The 21834-nt window shown below is 36.2% G+C and overlaps 1 protein-coding gene across 5 annotated transcripts in view; it reads right to left on the bottom strand.

Moving 5' to 3' along the window:
- The window catches only part of VTI1A (vesicle transport through interaction with t-SNAREs 1A), a 349700-nt gene that overhangs the window by 261186 nt on the left and 66680 nt on the right, over positions 1-21834 (bottom strand). For 3 of the 5 annotated variants that reach the window (XM_045438915.1, XM_045438918.1, XM_045438917.1), the window contains exons 4-5: positions 9772-9849; positions 3335-3355 (exon numbers count right to left, since the gene is read on the bottom strand). In XM_045438915.1, the coding sequence (XP_045294871.1) occupies positions 3335-3355; positions 9772-9849 (99 nt within the window). The remainder of the gene's footprint in view (positions 1-3334; positions 3356-9771; positions 9850-21834) is intronic. The other 2 variants (XM_045438916.1, XM_045438919.1) reach the window with 1 other exon arrangement.

Genomic DNA, 21834 nt, shown 5'->3' with positions numbered 1-21834 from the left:
GAGGCAGCTAAAGCCACATCAAAGCTTTCCTTGAAATTTTTTTGGGGGGAAGGGCCTGGGGGGGGCGGGGGGAGGAAGAATCATTAAAACAATGCATTTAGAACAGAGAGATAGGACCTGATGTGAAGGTCAGGAAAGCTGCAACAACAGTCTATAATAATTAATAGAGTTGTCTAATATACAGTGGAGAAATTAAGAGAAAAGCTGCCCCTCCCTCTGCAAAAAAAAAAAAAAAAAACTAAATAAATAAAAGGAAGGAAAGAATGCTTATATCATGAAAATGCTAAATCACTAAAGGCTGTAATTGAGAAAAAGAAAAGCAGGGGAGCTCTCTGTGTTTGGCATATATGACTATCTTTAAAGAAAATTAAACACTTCACTCAGCTTGTCAAAAATAGCTTTCTTCCTCCTAATTTTCCCTGCATGCAGGTTTTGGGCATAGGGATTGTTCTTCCCTTCTCTGAATATTGTTTTCTATCTTAACAAAGGACTTAATTTCAAACTGGTAATTCTCTAAAACGATACCAGATTTGTGAAATCAAGAGTAAATGTGAATTTTAATTCAGAATAACAGAACAAAAGTTTTTGGCTCATTTTCATATTGGATGAAATCCCTAAATGAAAAGAGAACATTTAGCCGCTGCAAATTAAAAAACAAAAAAAAAAACAAAACCCAAAAAACAAAACCCAAAGATCAGTACTGGAAATGGACAGTCTAATTATATGATAATAGATAATACAAGAAAGAAAGCATTTAAACATAAGATGATTCTTGGAATTCCATGAAAAGGAGACAAAACAGATTATGAAGTGTATGGCTCTAATGAGGAGCAAATTTCTAAAAGAACTTAAAAAAAATGCATATTCCTAAATCATGGAAGTAACTCTTCTTCAGGACAGTTCAATTTTATCGGAGTAAATCTGCACACAAGAGGACTACCAGTTTACCAGCAGCTTTCCAGCAGGACCTCACTTTGTATTTTGGAACCTCTTCACTTAAGTCAAGCTAAAATCAAGTTCTTGTAACAGCTGTGCTATTTACATTGTTCCCTTAGTTGTGCATTGCCCCGGTCTCTGAAAATGAAAGGAAATACACTACAGTAGCAGCTGATGCTTTCAACTTGCCCCCACACTCCATCCCAAACTCATTCTCTCACCCTCTCCTCAGCCCTTTCAAAGCAGGTAAGTGAAGCTGTGCAGGAGCTTCAGACAGAGCTCAGCTCGCGTGAGGAGCTGCGCAGCGTAGAGAGCTGGAGATTCAGGATTCAGACGGAGGGCTCGGCACGGCCAACATCAGTTCTGCTCCCCGTGCACACCAGCCTGCCTTCAAGCATGCTCAGGCCCCAGAACTGAGCCGGAAAAGAGCATCACAAGGAAGGGATGGGGGCATACTCTGTTTCCAAACACAACAAAACGTCCTATTTTGAAACAGATGAGTGCTTGTCTTCTCAGGAGAGGTATAAGGGGGAAATCTGGGGTACACTCGCTGATTACTATTAGAATCCTGACTGAGAAACAATCATCTCTTGAGCAAACCATGTATCAGTGCACCGTCATCATCCTAATCTATTTTACAAATATCGATGCTACATCCATATCAAAGACTGGTAAAAGAATATTCCAGAGTATATTATTCTATTGGTTGAATGACCTCATTCTTCCAGGTACAATTCCATTCCAGGTTACAGTTTTGGAAACACGCAGTCCAGAACTGTTATTGACGAAACAGTTGCTATAGGCACAAACAAAAGAATTAAGCCATAAAATGATGATAGAATGTGTTTTAAAAGAAGTGCAGACATGACATTTTCAGCTTTTAGAATTAAGATTTCTATGTCCACACAATTCAGCTTAACAAAAATAAATCTGTCAAAAATGCTGATTGTAATAAGGCACAATACTTTATTAATTATATTCACTAAATTCAGGGGCAAGAGCTTTGTGTAGTTTCTTCACCAGAGATTTTCAAGTCCATTGTTAGTTCCATTAAGATCTGAAAATTCAGATTCTTCACGTAAGCATGGGCATATGCAGATACACACAAGCAGGTATTCTGTCTTGCAAAAAAATAATGTTGAGTATCACTCACCTCAAGAAAAATCTCATATATCAAAACTGCAATTGATTATATTCATTTAGTATATACATCTGCTTCCATAAAACACACAAGAAGGTTGGAAGGTAAGGGTTTTATATATTTTCACCTTTTAATTTTTTTATCAGTATTGCTTTTACTCAGAGATGACAGCACTAATGCATCTTAAATCAGAAGAGTTGTTGAAAACCACTGTCTACAGCCTCTCATTTAGCATTCATATCACCTACAGAATGATGACATACCAATAAAAAAAAATTCTAGGAAAATCCAAATCAATGCAGTCAGTCTAAACTCAAAAATAATTCACAGTTCTCCTTAGAAGCAATCAGACAACTTTTAAATTGCAAAATGGGCCATTATCTTCTGCCCTAGTATAAAAGTAACAAAACTCAGCGTCACTAAGAAAAAAAAATATAACTGCTTTTACCTGTGGAAAAAAAGTATATTTATTACATATTTATTAAGTTTGGCCTAATTAAAAACAAACAAACAAAAAACAAGACCAGAATCATTGAGCATCCCTCAACGATACCAGGATAAAATTATAAACATTGCTGTTAATATTTGCTGGGCCACAAATAGGTCTGGAGCTGCATTATAATACAGACCGGCAACTCAGAAAAATGAGAACTCACGTGGGTGCTATTTCCTACAAAAAGGAAAGTGTTTAACAATGAGGAGAGCTTTGGCTATTCTTAAGAATCTGTGTACACAGACTAGTAGAGCATTTATAACATATGTGTGTTTCCCTAAAAGGAAAACAGATTCATGGTATCTTGTGTTCGACCTAAGAATCTTGGGTGAGGGAAAAGGGTATATTTAAAAAGAGTTTTCAGTAAATTGGAATGTCAGAAAAAAAACATTTTAATCATATTGACTTCTTTGAGAAATCAATACAAATAAAACAAATCTGAAGTCAGTTTACATTAAAACCACACTTAGGTAAAGTTTTAAGATAGTCCTTTATTTTTTTCCTCCCTTTTTTGGCCTTTAAAATATGAATTTTCTCCAGATACCAAGCAACAATAATGATCACTGTCCTAAGCATGATTAGAGTTTACTTGTTTTTTAACAGATAGTCAGCAAAGAACATTTCTAACAGTATAATCAATACTTTTGCTATGTGTAAATTTTCCTGGAAAAAATGAACCCAAAGATCTTACTTCAGATTTAGAAATTCAATTTTATAGGGAAAAGCAGAATTAAAAAAAAAAAAGCAAGCTAGGAAGTACTCACCTCTTCACGTAATTTTATCAACTGCAACATGAATGCACAAAAAAAAAAAAAAAAAAGATAAAAAGGAAAGAAATGGCAGGAAAGAAAGATCAGTTGTGTGACAGGATACAGAATTAACATTGACAATTTATCTGTTTACATGTTTAGCATTTAAAAATCACAGACAAACACATTAAAAGAACCTAAACAGAGACTACATGCAGAGTTTTTTGAACGAATAAAGATCACTTTCTCACACTGTCACATTAAACAAAGAGAATAGTGTGAAATTCTCTTTTAAAGTACATCTAAGACACCATCATGAAATAAAGGGGAACGACTTCATAGAAGTCTATATTATAAAGAAAGAAAACAAGTTTACTGTTCCTCTCTTCTAAGAATGTACCACTGAAGAGGTTTTGTATATACAAGTTTTCAGGATGTTTCTCTATTTTGAATCTTGACAACTGATTTCAGATTTTCTGTACAAATAAAAATGATTAATAGTTCATGCTTTTGTCCCAATAAATATTTAAAACAAATAATTATGTTAGTTAATATCATAGATGGGCCCACTCTAGTAATACGATTGTATTTGGAGGTGACATTATTTTAACTGAGAATAAAGCATGCCGGGAGAGATAATATTTAGGACATAGTATCAGAAAATATTTCACTATCCTTAGAAATACTGTGTATATCTGAGTTGATTTCTAGGGTTTGTTTTGCTTAAGAGGCTACTGCAATCACATGGTGGTTTTCTATTTTTTTAGTTTTTGAAGTTTCTTCATTTTTCCATTTTCTTCATCTTGTAAACTGGGCCATCTTAAAGCCATGTTGTCTGTTACTGCAGTGTGTTCTCACTGAAGTCAAACCAGAAAAACCACTCTTTACGTGCTAGTAAATTCCCTGGGATAAGGTTTTAATTCTTCTTTGTAGGACATTTTTTATTTGCCTTCAATCTAACAGATAACACAAGTTACTTTAACTCTTTAGAAGCTAGAAAATGGACACAACCATGTATCTGACTCATTTGTGCACATGTGTATGTGTGTGCTGGGGGTGTGGATGTATTTCACAGTTTTCTAAATCAAATATCGTATAGTTGAGATGACTGCCATAGTTTCCGCGATGAAGAGAAACTGAAACCGATGTTATGAAAGGCTATAAACCACATTCTAGATCTAAAATTTGCATCCTCGGCAATTCAAGTCTACAACGGGTAATTTCTAAACATCTAAATATCTGTAACATCTGTTACAACACTTGACATATACAGGCCAATCAATTAAATTATTGCTTTGGGAGAAATGTGCCATGAATTGCTCACTCTAAGTCTCTCTAAAAGTATCATGTTTACTATGGCCCGGCTTTCTCGATGCTTAATGCTGTTTTTGTCTCCAATTCAAGAAAGGCAGTATGCATTTCCGCTCATTCTGTTGTTTCATTTGTTATGTGTGAAAAGTATTTCAAGTGCAAAAGAATGAGATTTCAAAATTGTTATGAATCTTTTATAAAGAGGGTGCAGAATATTACATAATGTCTCACAAGGCATTTAGTGAAAATGAAACTTTTAGCATTGTCCTTTCACACCATACTGGGAGTTGTAATTATTTTTAATTAATATACTCATTCTCTCAGCCATCGACCAGTGTCTATGAGTCAAGCATCTGGTTTCATGTGAAAAGCTACCACATTCTTCCCAAGAAAAAGTAAAATTCGAAACTAAAATACCTGGCCTAACATACATAGGAATCTTTTCTCTGCTATCTGAACATCATGAGAGAAAAAGGCAAACATTAATTCTCAGAAACAGACGATCTGGGAATTGATCGCACAAGCTATCTTTTCTTTCTGGGCGCACCCTTCTTCAGTTGACTATGATACTCAAAGGGCCAAAGTTTAAAACTACTCCTCAGCAATTGAGACCATTTGGGGCATGCCACCCTGCCATAATCAATGAGTGTTTAAAAATGCTACCCATTTGTTTTTTCAATAGGTTCCAAACAAAAAACGTTCTATCTTGTTTGTGCCGCATGGCTGCATTCAAGCTCTACACCGGATTTGTAGCTAAGCTAGGTAATGGGAGGGGTTTTAATCTTTATCTTTTTTTTTTTTTAAAGTTAGGCTGGGAATTTTCATTCAAGTAAACAAAAGATGGTCTATGTTTGAAAACTAACAATGCTTAGACTAGACTGAAAGTCGCGATTTCGTATTTTATGGAGTTACTAGCTCCACCATAGGCGACTTGAAAATGTGCCGTGCCACCATGTTGGGTTATGATAATCAACGTCTTTTTTGAAACAAAGATTTTTTTTTCCCCCAATGCAGAATTTGATACAAGAGGTAATCTGTTCCTTTGTGGGCTGAAAAAATCTGGTTTACGCTGGTTTGAACCAGTGGAATCTCTTGTGGTTAAGCCTTCTGCTGTGGCTAAAATCAAAACTGCACTGCAGAGCATGTGAGGGTTCATGCGCGCGCGCCTGTGTGTGTGAGGTGTGTCACGTGACCCCCAGAACTACCGATTTTTTTTTTAAAGCTGATAACGCCACTGCCGTCTCTGTCCGCATACAGATAACGAATAAATGCTGAACTCTATTAAACGCCCTTTACACATTATCGTGGGTCGAACACACAATTTTCTGAACTTATGATGACAGTCTATTTATTTTGCTATAAACCCTCAGCACGTAACGAACAGATTTGTGCCTGGTAATGATCTGCTCTGCCAGGGCTATATGAAATGATACCGACCTTCTTTAGATCTTGGGGAATTAAATTGACCGACTTCACCCCCTGGTCTGTAGCTGAAGTTTGACACACTTTATGCACAGCAAGCCCAAATCGGAACTTAAGAGAACCTCGTATTAAAAAATTAAGCAATCATATGTGCTAAATATTACTTTACCACAAAAATTTCGGCACATTTAGGAATATCCTATTCCTTAGATATGGATTTGAACCTTCTATTTAGGATTTATGAAAATTTCATTTACTCACATTTATTCACCAATCAATATCATTGTGTATATGGAAATTGAGAGACTATTAGGGTTCAAAAATAGAGTCTGGAACATTTTGTGTGCCACATCATCATACTCCACTATAAAGAGGATTAGGGGATTTAATTCTGTAAGATTTTTTTTTCTTTCCCTTTCCTGAGAATGGTTTTCATGAAACTAAATCAAGGTAATAATTATTAAAGTTTCCACTCTAAATACAGCACTACTACATTTCAAAAACTCAACTCTCTCAAAGAATTAAAATGTTGCCATATGGAATGGAAAACATGGTATTTTAAAATAATAGAATGATAATGCCTAAGACAATAGTCCTTGGAAAGCTGATGACCCACCAAGACTCAAATGTGCAAAGTAGGTGATTTTGTTCCTTCTTTGTAAACTAGGGACGAGCCATATTTGATTGTATGAGACGGCTATGAATTAGAAGTGAATTTACACAAAGCCACTAATTTGGAATTAAATAGAATTGTATACTGTAGGAGGGACACTAAAGATGCACTTGAAAAATTCTTAATTGCTGAAATCTTGAAATTTCCAATGATGTCAGAAATGTTTATATAAGAGTAAATTAATATACTTTATAGTTAATTGGCAGATTATGCGTATGAACTATCAGGTTTTAAATGCCTAAAAAAATGCATTTCAAATAGCCAGAATGAGAAATAATAGCTATGACGTTTACATTTGTCTAAATCTCTACAAAGAAGCCACTATAGGGAAGATGTGCATGTTGCATTGAAAATAACTAGTCAGTAGTCAGTAGTTTATTTTACCTATTTGTAACCATTGCTATAATTCTTTATTATTTTCCTTTTCTGATCTATAATTTTTAAAAATTGAGATATATCCCAATTTCAATGAGACAAATACTGCTTTTTTGTCTCATTTTTTTTATCTCAAAGATTTCTCTCTATATTAAAAGTTTATCTTAACTACTATATGACTAAGAAGTTCTGAAAAATCAACTTATCAACAATTAACTTGAAGATATACTTAGTTTTGGGCTGACAATATTTTCTTATGTAAATGATAGGTAATCGTACCCAGAAAAGAAACTATCTTCATAGTCCTTGAGCTACAAAAATTAATATAAAGAGACAACTTAAAATCTTTTCTTCCTTTAAAGAAAGGGCTTCTGTTTTGATTCCGTAGTCTGAATGAATACTGATGCAGAATAAAGAGTTATTCTCAAGTGACCATTCCTGGCTGAGAGATGTGTTTTAGTTTGAGGGATTTTAATTCATACATTATGATAAAAAGCCCCCAAACAAAATTTAATGACTTCATTATGGTATGGAAATTCTGTTACAGTTGGCAACAAAATGTCCAAAAAGTTAAGTGTGGTCTCTTTGAACTTTCAAACCTAATTCGAATTTTGGACTGAAAAGTTCTCCTAACTAATAATCTAACAGTAACATCGTCTCATGACTATAATTTATCATATTGTATTTATTGAAATGACAGCTCCTTATAACTAAACTTCAGGTTCTCCAAGCACATTCAGAATTTGTAAGTTTGATTTATACAAGTCCAGAGGAAATCTCTGCGAAATCACTTTAAAGTGACAGGAATATAATTTGAAAAATTCAGAAAATATGAACTCTACCTATTTTTGCAGAGTATTTTTCTTTAGGCATAAAAAAATCACACTTGTATGTGTGTAAGGCAAATGTTTTAGGCACATAAAATGTCCATTAAGAGAAGTGAACATGCTTTAAAAAAAAGAGAGAGAGAGAGAGATTCCTGTCACAGTACTACAGCATCTATTACAATAAAGGAGTCTGAGTTAGACAGGAACACCCCCTTCCTTTCTATTTCCTCTATATTAAGCAGTAGTTTCATATGAGGGAAAGATCTATAGCTTTCTAAAAAATTGACATGGGAACTATGCATTCAGTTTTTTGCAAAAAAGAGAATGCTTTTTTTCGCAGTAAAGATATGAAATGAAATTATGATTCATTCATTCGAGAGATATGAACAATCTAAAACTCACTTTAAATAGGAAGAAATATTTTTTCTCTCATCCTCATGTTATTTAATCTATTATGAGTAAAACCTTTTATCCCACCACCCTTTTATGTTTGTTGTGCTCCTTTTTTTTTTGTTTTGTTTTTTTTTTTTTTCTTTCCCCCTTAGCTGTTCTCACATTCCAATCAGGAAAGCTGAAATCCCAAGTCAAATCTTAACATGTTTACATTTCTAAATTCAAGCTGATAACATCCAAAAAGTGGCTAAGTGAGATCTTTCCCAAAACAAACATAATCAGCTTGGTGACTCTTCTCCCCTTTTTGGGGGGTTGGATAGATGGAGGCCTTAATCCCATGAGTGTCATCCCATTTACCATATTAACATTGGAGTAGATAGTAATATAGTTTCAGCATATATAGACCTATAATATAATCTATTTGAAATGATAAGTACAATTATGCAAGTTTTCCAATGTGTACCAATATATTATGTTTTACTATCTTATTAAAGTTTTGGTTTACTCCACGAATGATTTATGTTCATTTTTATTTAGGCAGAGTAAAGACCTTTACAATACTAACCCAAGGAATATGAATAAACATGCTCAGGTCTTGCTTCTGAAGTTCCCATCATTTATTTTCTCCAAAAGTGTCAAAGAGAGGAAGTCACTAGTGTTGTTTGTGACATTTTAAAAAAGTCATCTCTACCCTGAGATGACTTTTTAAAAAAGTCATATACATTATTTGCATGAACTAATGAAGTCTGCAGTATTAATTCAAAGAAAGAAGTGGGACATTAATTAGACTCATCACACTGCTGTGTGATCCAATGAGAAATGACAGCCAAGTTGTAAGGCCCTTGTAAGAAGAAATTGTATCTTATTTTTTGCCTATGCAGATATTAAACTGTAGAAGAGACTTTTCCTATTCTTCTTCTTATTTGACGGAGGCCGGACCTCTGAGTATCTGAGCTCCACACTGGTGCTCACAGTCTGCATTTTGGTGAATGTATTTTAAGCAGCTCCACAATAGGAGACTGAGCTGCCCTGTTGAATTTTGAAAGCTTACTTTCATTTGTTTTGCTGCAAGTGTTGATTTAATTATACTGCATTATTATCAAAGCTGCATTATGTACTTTTTTATTCCTTTTACATGTGTTTGAGGTGAAGACCTTGGCTTTGTCTGCAAACAGTGTGTTTCAAGTTATTCCTTAAGTACTAAATAATAAAGAAAGGAGAAGAAAAGATTTTTTTAAAAGATAGCAGACAGTGATCACAAGGTAAAGGGTTAAATGTAAGATCTCCAAGAAACATTTTGAAGTTGATTAAGACTCCAGCTTTGCATTAAACAGTATCGCTTCCACATGAGTTGTTGCTAATACTGTTAAGGAGCAGCTTGAGAGCCCAGTGTGCCAGTGACCTCCTTCACCCTCCAGCCACCCACCGGGCCTTCCTGATTAGCATTCTACCTGGTTCTCTGAGGAATTCCCATCATCCCCTAGGAGCTCATTCCGTACTTCGTCACTGTAGGCGATCCGTGACCTTTTCTATAAAACAAAACAAAAAGGGAGACAGCGAGATGAACGTTAGAAAGTAAAGGCTTCGAAGCATTATTGGTATCAAGGCTGATCATCTCAAACCTCGAGAGCCCCCTAATGGAAACCTATTTGCTAAAATCTGCAAAGCAAAGTTGTGTAGAGTTCTTGAACTTGAGAAGTTTAATGTAAATTAGAAGTTTTTCAGATGCCAATAATGAAAGAAAACTCTGCATTGTGTAAGTACTCCATTAATATTCACAAACGGATCAGAACTGGTATATTATTCCATATGTAGCCATACAAATAAGACCACCAAACTGAAGGAAATACAGCTTTATAGCTGTATATCTGCAAAACTCACCAGATTGTAATTAAAACAAGTGTATATGGGGGTCTTTAAAATTGTGGCAGGAAATGAACTATATAATATAGGTCTTTTAAAATCTCTGATTCTGGGATAATATTATGACTCCAACTGAACACGGGAATGCTTAGACAATAGTTCATCTATATTTCCTTCATTATTGTGAAGTTAGTAGCCAGAAAGAGATGGAATTTTAAAGTCTATCCCGTTTCCAAACAATAACTTAAAAGTCTCCAAGCTCTCCTCAAATAATAGCTGAAGGAAAAGTAATGGGAGCGTGTGTGTGTGTGTGTGTGTGTGTGTGTATGCGCGCGTGTGTGTGTTAAAACAAATTAAATTTCCCAATCCCAGTACATAAAGGCAAGTAGGCTATGAGTCAACTTTTCTCAATCCCAGTAAATAAAGTGGGCTATGAGTCAACATTTCACTCAGTGAAATTTTGTTTTACGGGAGTTGACCTTTACCTGTAAAGTCAGAGGGACATGTCTATAAGCAATTCATGGATTATCTAAACATACACACGTTTGGAAAAGCTAAAAGGCTCTGAAAATTAGTTGCGAAGCTAGGGCGCCATCCTCAGATCCTACTTCAGCATCACCGTTTCAGATTCAAATGCAGATTTACAGGTTACTTGGCTGCCTTTTTTTGCTTCTGGACTAAGCAAAAAGAGTGAATTTAAAAATGGCAGCTGGGAAATAGTAGCCTATTCTCACTTGCAGTCTACAGTTTAGGCCTTAAGATTTCATACTTTTTCAACTGTGATCTGAAAAATTAATGTAGTTTAAAAAGAACTATTCAGAATCCTCGAGCAGAAGTCAACAAGATTTTTAATTAGATTTTTATACTAGTAAACAGCACTGCTTTGCTACACAGAGATCACACCGTCTTAAATGTGAAATCACACTAGGATTTAAAAGGACTTTTAGCAAGAAAAGCCAATAGATTTTGAATCATTTTCGAGTCGCAGCCTTTCTCAATTAGGGTTCCTTATCTGAACCACAAAACAGAAAATTATTTTAGTGACTATTTTCTCAATCTTCCCAGGATGGTACATAAGAGAGAGTTCATTACAGAGAATAGAAGCCTAACGGCATTAGGGCTTAACTCTCTGGCAGAAGCTAGTTGAAAAGGGCTGACTGGAGTGTAAATAAAAGTAAACAAATCTAGATATCCCTTTATTTTTTTAGGAAAAAAAATCAGTCTTATAGAATTCCAAAAATTGCTTTGGTTAAACTGAAACTAGAACCTACACTCATTCTAGCACACAAAATTTCCTCCCCATCATATTATCCTCTGAATACACCCAGGAAAAAGATGCAAAAATTGCAAAATGTTTCAGCAGAAAGGAGATGATGGCCTCCCTTCTCTGCCCTGAGTCTCTACCCCAAGTCCCCCTTCTTTGCTGCAAGGGTGTCTCTGTACCTGAGCAGATGTAGCAAGTCGGTAAATAGATAAATAAAACCAACAATGTTGCCGAGGACAAAGTACCAAAGTTAAGTCATTAGCCTGAGGTCAGTAATGACATCTATATCAGATGTCTTAACAATTCAGGAGTGAGCCAACTCATTCATTTTGTGAACACGCCAGACTTCTCACCACCACAAACAGCATATATTAAGCCCGCTTCTCTTATTGTATTTACTGAACCGACTGTTAATTATTTCGATTGACTTCATACAGAATTATCTCGAAAAATGCTGAACTGCAAGGTCAGTCCACCTCATGGCCTTCCTACAATATTTAGATGAAGCCAAACCTTTCTTTTGCCCATTTGGAGATCCCCACTACAGTAGTTCCAAACTAGCTAAGCAAAAGTATTTTACAGCATTAAAGGAAATGAGAACCTTTAAACAGGCCGTGGTATCAGAGCTGCCTTTTTAATTATTCATTTTATCACTATGGGGGACTAAAACATTCCACAGTATGCGAGAATATCATACGGAGATTGTTTTTGTGTTTTCCCCTTTCACCAAAATACCAACAAATTGGCATAGATTGTTCAATCACATTATATTCTCATTTTGATTTGCTGAACTTCAAAAGAAGAAGAAAATTACAAACATGTATCCCTAAATATCTAATCTTGTTTTGGTGAGAATTCATTGCTTTTGAAAACCAGCAATTAAGAGTGTACACACTCAGCAACAGAGGAGAAATAAGGATTTATCCGCAGTTGAAGGGTGGTCTCTATAAATGTCAGTCTTTACTATTGGGACGGTAAACATTGGTCATTTGGACGGCTTTCTGGATGTAATTAAGCAGATGATATGTTGAGTTTACGAAACGTTCTCTGATCGAACTAACTTCTCTTAAAGAATAAAAAAACTCATTCCCAGTATCAGAAATAGTTCCTCATGAAAATGACACAGTCGGTGCAGAAAATCGAACTCTTTACCCTCGAATATCATTTTACAAATATATATATTTTTAAGATCAAGACTGTTTTATTGAGAGTTGCATTTAAATGCCTGACATTGGTATTTTCTCCTAATATTTTTGTGGTTTGAAATTTTAAGTAAGCTGGTTGTAATCAGCCATAATTTAGCCTGCAGGATCATCACTAAACTGACTGAATACCAAAAAAGGCAAATTCCTTTGAATGACAAACTGCTTATTGTACCGATAGTTTCCTTCCAAAGCATCAATAAATAATTTTACCTTTTGTGGAATTTTTAATAACCTCACTCTACATTACTAAGTACTATGAATATTTTAATTCAGATGATTTAAAGTTAATGAAACTGAAACACCTACTGTATCTAGATTAACTAAAATATTTTTACTTTATTATCAGTTGTATAAAATCTGTACTTTAGCCAAATGCAAGCATGAGAATTTGAGCTGGAAATGTCACACACTCAGCTACAGTTTGAAGGAACCCAATTCATAATGCATTTTATAAATAGTTAATGACTTCTATACATAAGCTAACCAGGCAAATCAAGAAATTGTCAACATTTTTAGTCTTAGTTGTCAGTTACCACTGTCTACTGGTGCTTTATATGTGGCTTCTGGAGAAGACAGAAGCTCTATGCAGTTTGTAATCTATTGCAATTTCAGGTCTGTACCATAAGGGTGGGAAGCTTCAACTGACAATTTTTGCCACACACACAGACACACACAGACACACACACACACACACACACACACACACACACACACACAGAATTAAATATAAGAGCATTCCTCACTTTTAGTCGTGTGTTTTTGTAAAGCTTATTCTTTGTAACTTATATTACACTTAGGTGGACGAGACGCAGTTGGGCAGAAAAATCTACAGAATTAGAGGAAAAAATACGGCAAATTAACAATTGATTATTATCCCTAAAAAGTCAGACACAGAAAGTTTGAGTGCCTTTTTTAAGCTGATGACAAAAATGAGTCTTTGGTTATGAAGGTGAGAATTTCAAATTCCAAGCAGTTTTCACTTGGTATATGCATACTGATTGGCTGATTTTCTTAAAGCCAAGTTCAAACAGATACACTTGCCCAGTTCTGTCTGGAAATTTGGCTTGAAACAATCTGTCTACTTGACCCAAGCCTTAATGTTTCCCAACTGAACTGAATATGTTTCTGGACAGGCACTGCTAAACTAGAAACAAAATGAATTAACTGAGCTGAAACTAATTAAGAACTGGGATCTGTGGTGCAGCCCCCTATATGATTCTACGTGTGAAACAGGGTATATACATAGTCAGAGTGAAGATTCTACAACCCACCACTAGCATAAGCATAACAATGCAGTTGGTTTATTACTAAAGTGTATATGAGAATTTAATTTCCACCGCGTGCACATGGCAAAGCAATTGCTTAAATTGCCTCACCTGGGAATTTAATACAATGTTATCATCAGACCAGCCACATTGTAAATAGATTTATAATGCTTTCCATGTGCTGCACTCTGTTGCATATGAATTAAGTAATGATCTGGTATTACAATAAAATCAGCTAGTTCCCACACCTGGCAGACAGGATATTTCACTAAATTAATACCCATACAGCTACATCACAAGGCACGGGAGAGGAAACCATCTCTAAGGCATTTGACTTGAGTTTTACATGGAAGGCAAGCACTCCATGGCCATGTAGAATGTCACTGCGTTGAATGGGCTGCTCAAGACAATCTGTTTCTAACATCTGTATCACAGAATTAAGACTTTCTCATTGCCATTCATTTTTGGCCTAATTTTCTTCATTCAGTACTTTAATTACTAATCAGCAATCCGCAACATTCACAAACACTAAGAAAGCCCTTTATTCTAATCTATGTGCTGCAGACAGCCAAATAATTGATACAAAGTGCAGTATGGTTTGGGTAAGTAATGAAAGAACAGCTTGTCCTACTTCCTAATCAAATTGGTCTATAGAAGAAATGGTTAATAGATTTCTCCATAGGTCTAAAACAAATTACCCAGTCTGGCCAGACTTTTCCATTGCTTCTACCGTGTCTTCCAATCCAATCTCCATATATTTAATAATGCCCAAAGTTACCAGGTGATTAAAAACTGTTATGCTTTCATAGCCAAAGAATTTAACTGGTATAAAGAATTTAACTGCTCCTGTTACAATTAACACTTTGGGATATCTTACCGAATACCATGAAATTATATTTATTAGCTAGTCATATAATTGCTGGCATTCATTTCTTGCTGAATTCTAGCTGGTTTGAATTAAATAATAGCATACTTCTGTAATGCCCAGATGGCATTTTCGAAAATGCATCTATCTTTGGCACAAAGCGTTCCATTTTTAACCTCACTTCTATTTCTTCATGACCAATTTCAGCTTTTCATACACACTCCACCCCTGACCCAGGACTTAAAAAAGCTCATCAATCCAGGACAGAAAACTTAACATTTTGGAGGAAAAAAAATGAGAAGAAAGTTATGAAATTTCATTCATCACAGTGTTCGCTGTGCTGCATTAATTTCTAGCAAAGATGATCTAAGATACTACATGATTTAGGTCAAGGCAAAGTATACTGTTAGGTAAATGTTAGATCTTGGGAAGTAGTTAGGATGAAAAAGCACAAGGCACTGAACACAAAGAACAGAGATAACTTTTTAGTATGTGATCTTGGTCAAATTAAGTTTTCTGAATATCACTTTCTTCAATACCTAAAACAGTGACCATATTTATTTCTCAGGGCTGTTGTGTGAATTTAAATATTATATACAAATGGAAGCCTCTCATAATACCTGATATGTGCTAACCTTGTGAAAGATGTTCAACTAAACATTAGTTGGTAATATTGGAAAGGATGCAATAACACCGGTACACATACAGGGCTGAGAGTATAAATTAGCGCATCTTCCCCAGAAAATGATGTGCCAATATACACCAAGAGTAACCTTAAAAAGTTCATATTATTTAACTAACAATTAAAGTAATTAGTTAAATAATTCTAGTATGTTTGTTTGTTTCGTTTTTTTGCCCAATTCTCTATTTTATGATGCTACAATTTGTGGATGATTTTCAGTGGGAAAAACTTTACTGCATTTCTTTAATGTTAGCAGAGAAAGTAGGTTCCAATCTGTTTTTTCTAAGTAATCATTCCACCAAACATGGCTTGCTCCTGCTCAAGGGACTGTTTTGAGTCAAAGGTCAAGCTCATTCACTGGAAAGTGCACAGGCCACATGTCACCAATACTGTAGCATTAATAAAGGGAAAGCACACTTTCTATCATAAACTCATGGCCAATGGACCATATGCAAGCCAGCAGAGGGAAGATGCTAACATGCCCTGCTGCTGGGCTACCAACAGTTGAAAAAGCAGGTTAACATGAGAACGCTGAAATAATCCATGTAATACCAGGAAAAGACATTTAAATGTTTTTGAAAAACAAAAAACAAAAAATAACTAGGGTCTTTCTACTATAATCACTTTCATTTATTATTTTTGCTTATACTTTCAAAAACAGTTTACATGTTTCAAATGGATATTTATGTTTTGGCTGCAAATAATGAGTTACACTCTACCCCACTTTTATTTTTTTTGATTTAGCTATTATGAATATGTGAATATTTGTATGCATATAATGAGGTTATATACGTATGTATACACATCTAGACTCACGCGAACTCATATGCAATCCATATGGAATAATAAGTCTACTTGTGTCTCACAATGCTAGAATAGACTTTTCTTTATACTAGGAATTCTGACCACATTGCTGTTACATCATTTAATGCTTTGCAAAACGGAGAGCCCAGAAATCATGTAACTGTACCTCTTCATTTCCTCCTCCAGCAATTCTAAACTTAAGCTTAAAATTTAAGTTTAGCATTGGTGTTTCAAAATGCAATGTGAGTTAGTATCATGGCCCCGCTTGCTTGCACATGCTTGAAGTTTATGACTTTCACATTGCTATTGAACATGGTGTGGCTGTGTCTTAAATTATGTTAGCTTGTCAATCAATAATTAAGTTACTTCATTCAGAAAATCAGCTCATGATAGAATGCCCAGGTGTTGTTGTCAACATCTGGAATAGTGTAAATTTTCAGTGGAGGAAATCTAATTCTTTAAAATCTTTCTGAATATAAAATAAAACAACTCCATAGACTATAATTGAAATAATCAAAATGTCAAAATATTTTCTTGTTTGATAATGACATACAAATACTCTATGCACTACTAGAAAAATGATACTCTGAAAAATGGATGCCATATAACAGACGCTTCATTTGTATTTCTAAAAGAACTACTGGGATAAAGTATGCAAAAGATATAATTAAGTTGTATGTAGGTTTCTCTACATAATCTGCCTAGCATTAGGAAGGAAAGGCAATCGTTCATTGAAAATCTGTCCAAAGCCATAATTTCAAGTGATCTAGACATCCAAGAGCAAATGATCTCGATGATTCTGTAACTGACACTGAGATGTCTCAAAAGTAACAGAATCCTATAGTTGACAGTGATATGAGGCCTCATCTAGACCAGCCTTCCATATTTAGAGATGAGTAGTTCTAAGCCAGATGAGTGATCTCCCCAAGGCCACACACTTGGGAAAGACTAGGTAGAGGAAGGACAGAATGTGTTTCCCAATGTCAGTGCTCTTTTTAATTTACCATACCACCTTTCATTTTGCCAAAACATTACGGCAGGCAGGGGCCAGCCTATTGCTCCCCGCCCCCCCAAGGCAGGTCTGGCTGCACCATTCACCTGGTTCTACGAATTTATCATCAACTACAAAGTTGATTAGTTCGTAGATTTTGTTTCTTGTCACTCTCCTTCAAAGTAAACAAAAATAAGCCTTTACTTATACACTGTTGTCGACATCTGGAATATTGACAATAATAAATTTGAAATTTCAAAGGTGACAAATACTTAAGACAGAATATTTTATTTCATAGAATAAAATGTCTGATTTGAGGGCGCCTGGGTGGGTCAGTCAGTTAAGCGTCTGACTTCAGCTCAGGTCATGATCTCCCGGTTTGTGAGTTCGAGCCCCGCGTCGGGCTCTGCGCTGATGGCTCGGGGCCTGGAGGCTGCTTCGGATTCTGTGTCTCCCTCTCTCTCTCTCTGTACCTCCCCCGCTTGTGCTCTGTCTCTCTCTCTCTCTCTCTCTCAAAAATGAATAAATGTAAAAAAAAAAAATTTTTTTAAACCACAAAAACATCTGATTTGAGGGTGAGTCACAACCACACATATGGTAAGTCACATATGTAACTTAGATATGTTTTAAGATTAATCTTCAGAAGCTCCACCATAAAGGAACAATAATCTGCCCACATGGCAGGAGAGGTCTTGAACTGGTTATTAAGATGTGTTAAGAAGTGCTTCCTTATCCATGGGATCTAGTGACTCCCTATATAGTTGCTCTACAATTTTAGATTGGAACCAGCTATCTCACAGGCAAACAATTTTTACAGTATTTTTTCCCCTAGTGCTTCCTGTTGAATCCATGTTGGGACAGATTCTTTATTACAGTGAAGTTACAGTTCTCATAATTCAGAGATGCCTTTTAATGCCTTATGAATATAGCCAATAAAACTGTGATGTTTAGGCAATAAAACAAAGTTCTTCTAGCGCAAATTCTCTATGGAAACATTGTAAAGATTACTTCCCTATAAGGGTGACCCCCAGACTATAAAGTATAATAAATATTCATACCTGATTCATAAACAACACATTCCTCCTAGAAGACTCTCCATCTTCAGTTGAATAGAATAAAATCCTGCCTACTTAGGGACTTTACTCCATCAGTTAACTGTTGTTTCTCTTATATTTTCAGCATGTCACTTTCTACTGGTTCTTTCCTTTCAGAACATAAACATTTTTTTTTTTTTTTTTTTTTTTTGGGACAGAGAGAGACAGAGCATGAACGGGGGAGGGGCAGAGAGAGAGGGAGACACAGAATCGGAAACAGGCTCCAGGCTCTGAGCCATCAGCCCAGAGCCCGACGCGGGGCTCGAACTCACGGACCGCGAGATCGTGACCTGGCTGAAGTCGGACGCTTAACCGACTGCGCCACCCAGGCGCCCCAACATTTTTTAAGTGTACCCAGCTTTCTATACTTCAAAATGTTATTTCCACCAGTACTCTACTCCCCAGCTCATGCCCAGCCTCTCTTTATCCTTCCCTTCCTGGCCAAGCCTCTTGAGAGAGTATTCCATGAGCATTAACTCAATTAACTTATTCATGACCCAGCCACTTCTCAACTTCCAACAAATTTGATGCTTTCCTACCATGCCACAGGATTCCCTAGGATCACCAATATTTTCCGAGGTGACAAAATCATTGTCCATGTTTTTGAAGTAAACTTTAAAAACAGTTGTAGATTTATTAAAAAGTTGCAAAGATAGTAGAGCTCCCATGTAACCCACACTTAGTTTCCTCTATTTTTCACATCTTATATGAGTGTGGTACCTTTGTTACAATTAATGAATCAATAGTTCATTATTACACATTATTATTAACTATACTTTTTTCAGGTTTCCTTACTATCCAAGGTTCTTTTTCTGTTCCAGATACCATCCAGGATTCCATGTTACATTTCCTAGTCATGTGTTCTTAGGCTCCTCTTGGCTGTGACAATTTCTCAGACTTTTCCTTGTTTTTGATGATTTTGCAAGTTTAGGATTGGTATTTTGTAGAATGTCCTTCAGTGGGGATCCTTCTGATGTTCTTCTCCTGACTAAACTGGGGTATTATGTTTTGGGGAGGAAGACCGAAGAGATAAAAGTGCCATTTGGTTCAGATCATGTCCAAGGTACATACTATCGACACTGATGTATCATTAATGATGTTGCCCTTGATGCCTGGCTGAGGGAGTGTTTGCCATGTTTCTCCACTGAAAAGCTAGTCTTTTCCCCCTTCCTACACTGTACTTACTATACGCAGCCCACGTTTAAGAAGTGGGGAGTTACGGGGTGCCTGGGTGGCTCAGTCAGTTGAGCCATCTGACTTCAGCTCAGGTCATGATCTAATGGTTCACAGGTTGGAGCCCGCGTTGGGCTCTGTGCTAACAACTCAGAGCCTGGAGCCTGCTTCAGATTCTGTGTCTCCCTCTCTGTCTATCCTTCCCCCACTCATACTCTCTCTCTCTCTCTTTCTCTCAAAAATAAATAAAACATTTAAAAAATCGAAAAAAAAAAGAAGTGGGGAGTTATGCTCTACCTTCTTCAGGGAGAGGTATCTTCATAAGTCATCTGGCATTCTTCTGTACAAAAGATCTGTCTACTCAATCATTATCCAATCATTTATTGGTATCAGTATGGACTTATGGATATTTATTTTACACTTTCACTTTTAATCTAATACGATGTCATTAATTGTGTTGCTCCAACTGTACCAAGGTTCGCTCCAATGGCCACCTTTCAGTCCTGTTTGCATTTGATCTCTTGATAGCATCGGACGGACATCGTTGCTCACTGTCCCCTTAGCATTACGGCACTGTCTTCCACAGGAGTTCCTCCCTTTCGTCTGGTCTATCCTTCTCAGTCTCCTTCATTATAGCTTCTTTCTCAGTCTGACCCAGGTCTTCATCCTCGGATCTCTTCTCACTCATCTGAATGATCTCATTTTTACCCACGGTTCTCACTACTACCTAGAAGCAGGCAAAGACGTGTTTTCTGCATATTCTACTTACAAATCTAATCCCTTCTGGGTACCTCATATAACCTGAAGGCATCTCAGACTTAATGCAGACACATTAGGGCAATTTCCTTCTCATATACTGCTCCTCCTGTTTTCTTTAGTTTGATGTATGGTTTTACCATGCACACAGTCTCTTCAGACAAAAATGTAAAAATTATTCTCAAATCCAATCCTAAAATCCAATAAATCACCAAGCACTATGGATTATTTTTCAGAATATCTACAATTGGGGCTCCTAGCCATATTTCCAGGATGTCTGTTACCTTATGAACTAGTCCCAATTCCTTCCTTAGTACAATTGTTACCATATATGTCATCCCTCTTTTTATAAGTGAATTATGTTTTAGAGATACCTGTATAGTAAGCCTGACATGTTTTAAGGAAGAGAGAAAAGGTACAAATTTTCAGTTCCTCATCTTGGGAGGTAAAGGAGACCCCTCCAGAAACTACCTCTTGTAGAATATCAAAAGTATGAAAGAATCACTGTCTAAATATATACTTTATTTCAGAACAGGCATGTTAAAATAGAAAGCAAAAAAAATTGACAAAAGCCAATACAGGTGTACCTTGCTTCAGGAAAATTCACATCATGACACTTCAGTTAGAGGCCAACATTAGTATCTGTTTTTGCTAACCAGAAGAAATCTGAAGATGATTTCTGATTTTACAAAACAAGGCGAAAAGAGAAGAGCATTCACCATTTGTTTTTCAGTAAGCCATGAGGAAGGCAGCTTGCACCCTGAGCAGTGAAAGCGGCCCTGACCAGCTCCTTCCCCAGGAAGAGCACACAGCATCCGGGCGTCAAGCTGTCAGAGCTCTGAACTGTGTCTGGGAGCCTCTGTGCTTTGCCTCCATTTATTCCGTGTGTCTGTTAGCAAGATGTGTCCTAAGGTATCGGAAAAGCCTAAGAGAGGTTATTCTTTGGGTCTGGGAGTGTTAGAAAATTTTTCCACATAACAATGATAATTGCTTCTTTCGCTTTACATCATTTCAGCTTACGAAAGGTCTCCTAGGAACACACAACTTTCTGATAGCAGGGGAAACCCGTATATGATGGGACAATGCTAAGCAACAGAGCTCTCTCCAACTTTATAAGTCAATACCCCACTTCTCTTTCATTCCAAATCTAGGCATAGCTCGTACGAGGTAGATTTTTGTTCTCCTAAATTAGATATTCCCATTTTTTATTATGTAGAAGCTAGAAGCCCACCATTTCAAACGATATGACGTGCATGCGCATTTCTTCTTTGTTGGTCTGATTTGTGTACCTCAGGAATATGGATTACTTCTGTTATCTGCATGGAGAAGCTCTGTTACAAGCCTGGCATTCAGTTTGCTTTTATCTCTGAGACCCCAAATTGTACCGTTAGGCAACAGAGGGCACTTATCTAGATTGAACTGTCATACAAATAGATTTTTGTCAGCCATTCAATTTGTATTGGGGAACATGCCAACAGAAACAAAACCTGGCAATTTAAAACAACAAACCTATCCTCTACTGACAGGAACAAATTGCTGTATTTCAAATGAA

Source organism: Leopardus geoffroyi, chromosome D2, assembly GCF_018350155.1.
Source record: "Leopardus geoffroyi isolate Oge1 chromosome D2, O.geoffroyi_Oge1_pat1.0, whole genome shotgun sequence".
Lineage (NCBI taxonomy): Eukaryota > Metazoa > Chordata > Mammalia > Carnivora > Felidae > Leopardus > Leopardus geoffroyi.
The sequence above is the reverse complement of the archived record's forward strand: the minus strand, read 5'-3'. Positions and strand labels throughout refer to the sequence as shown.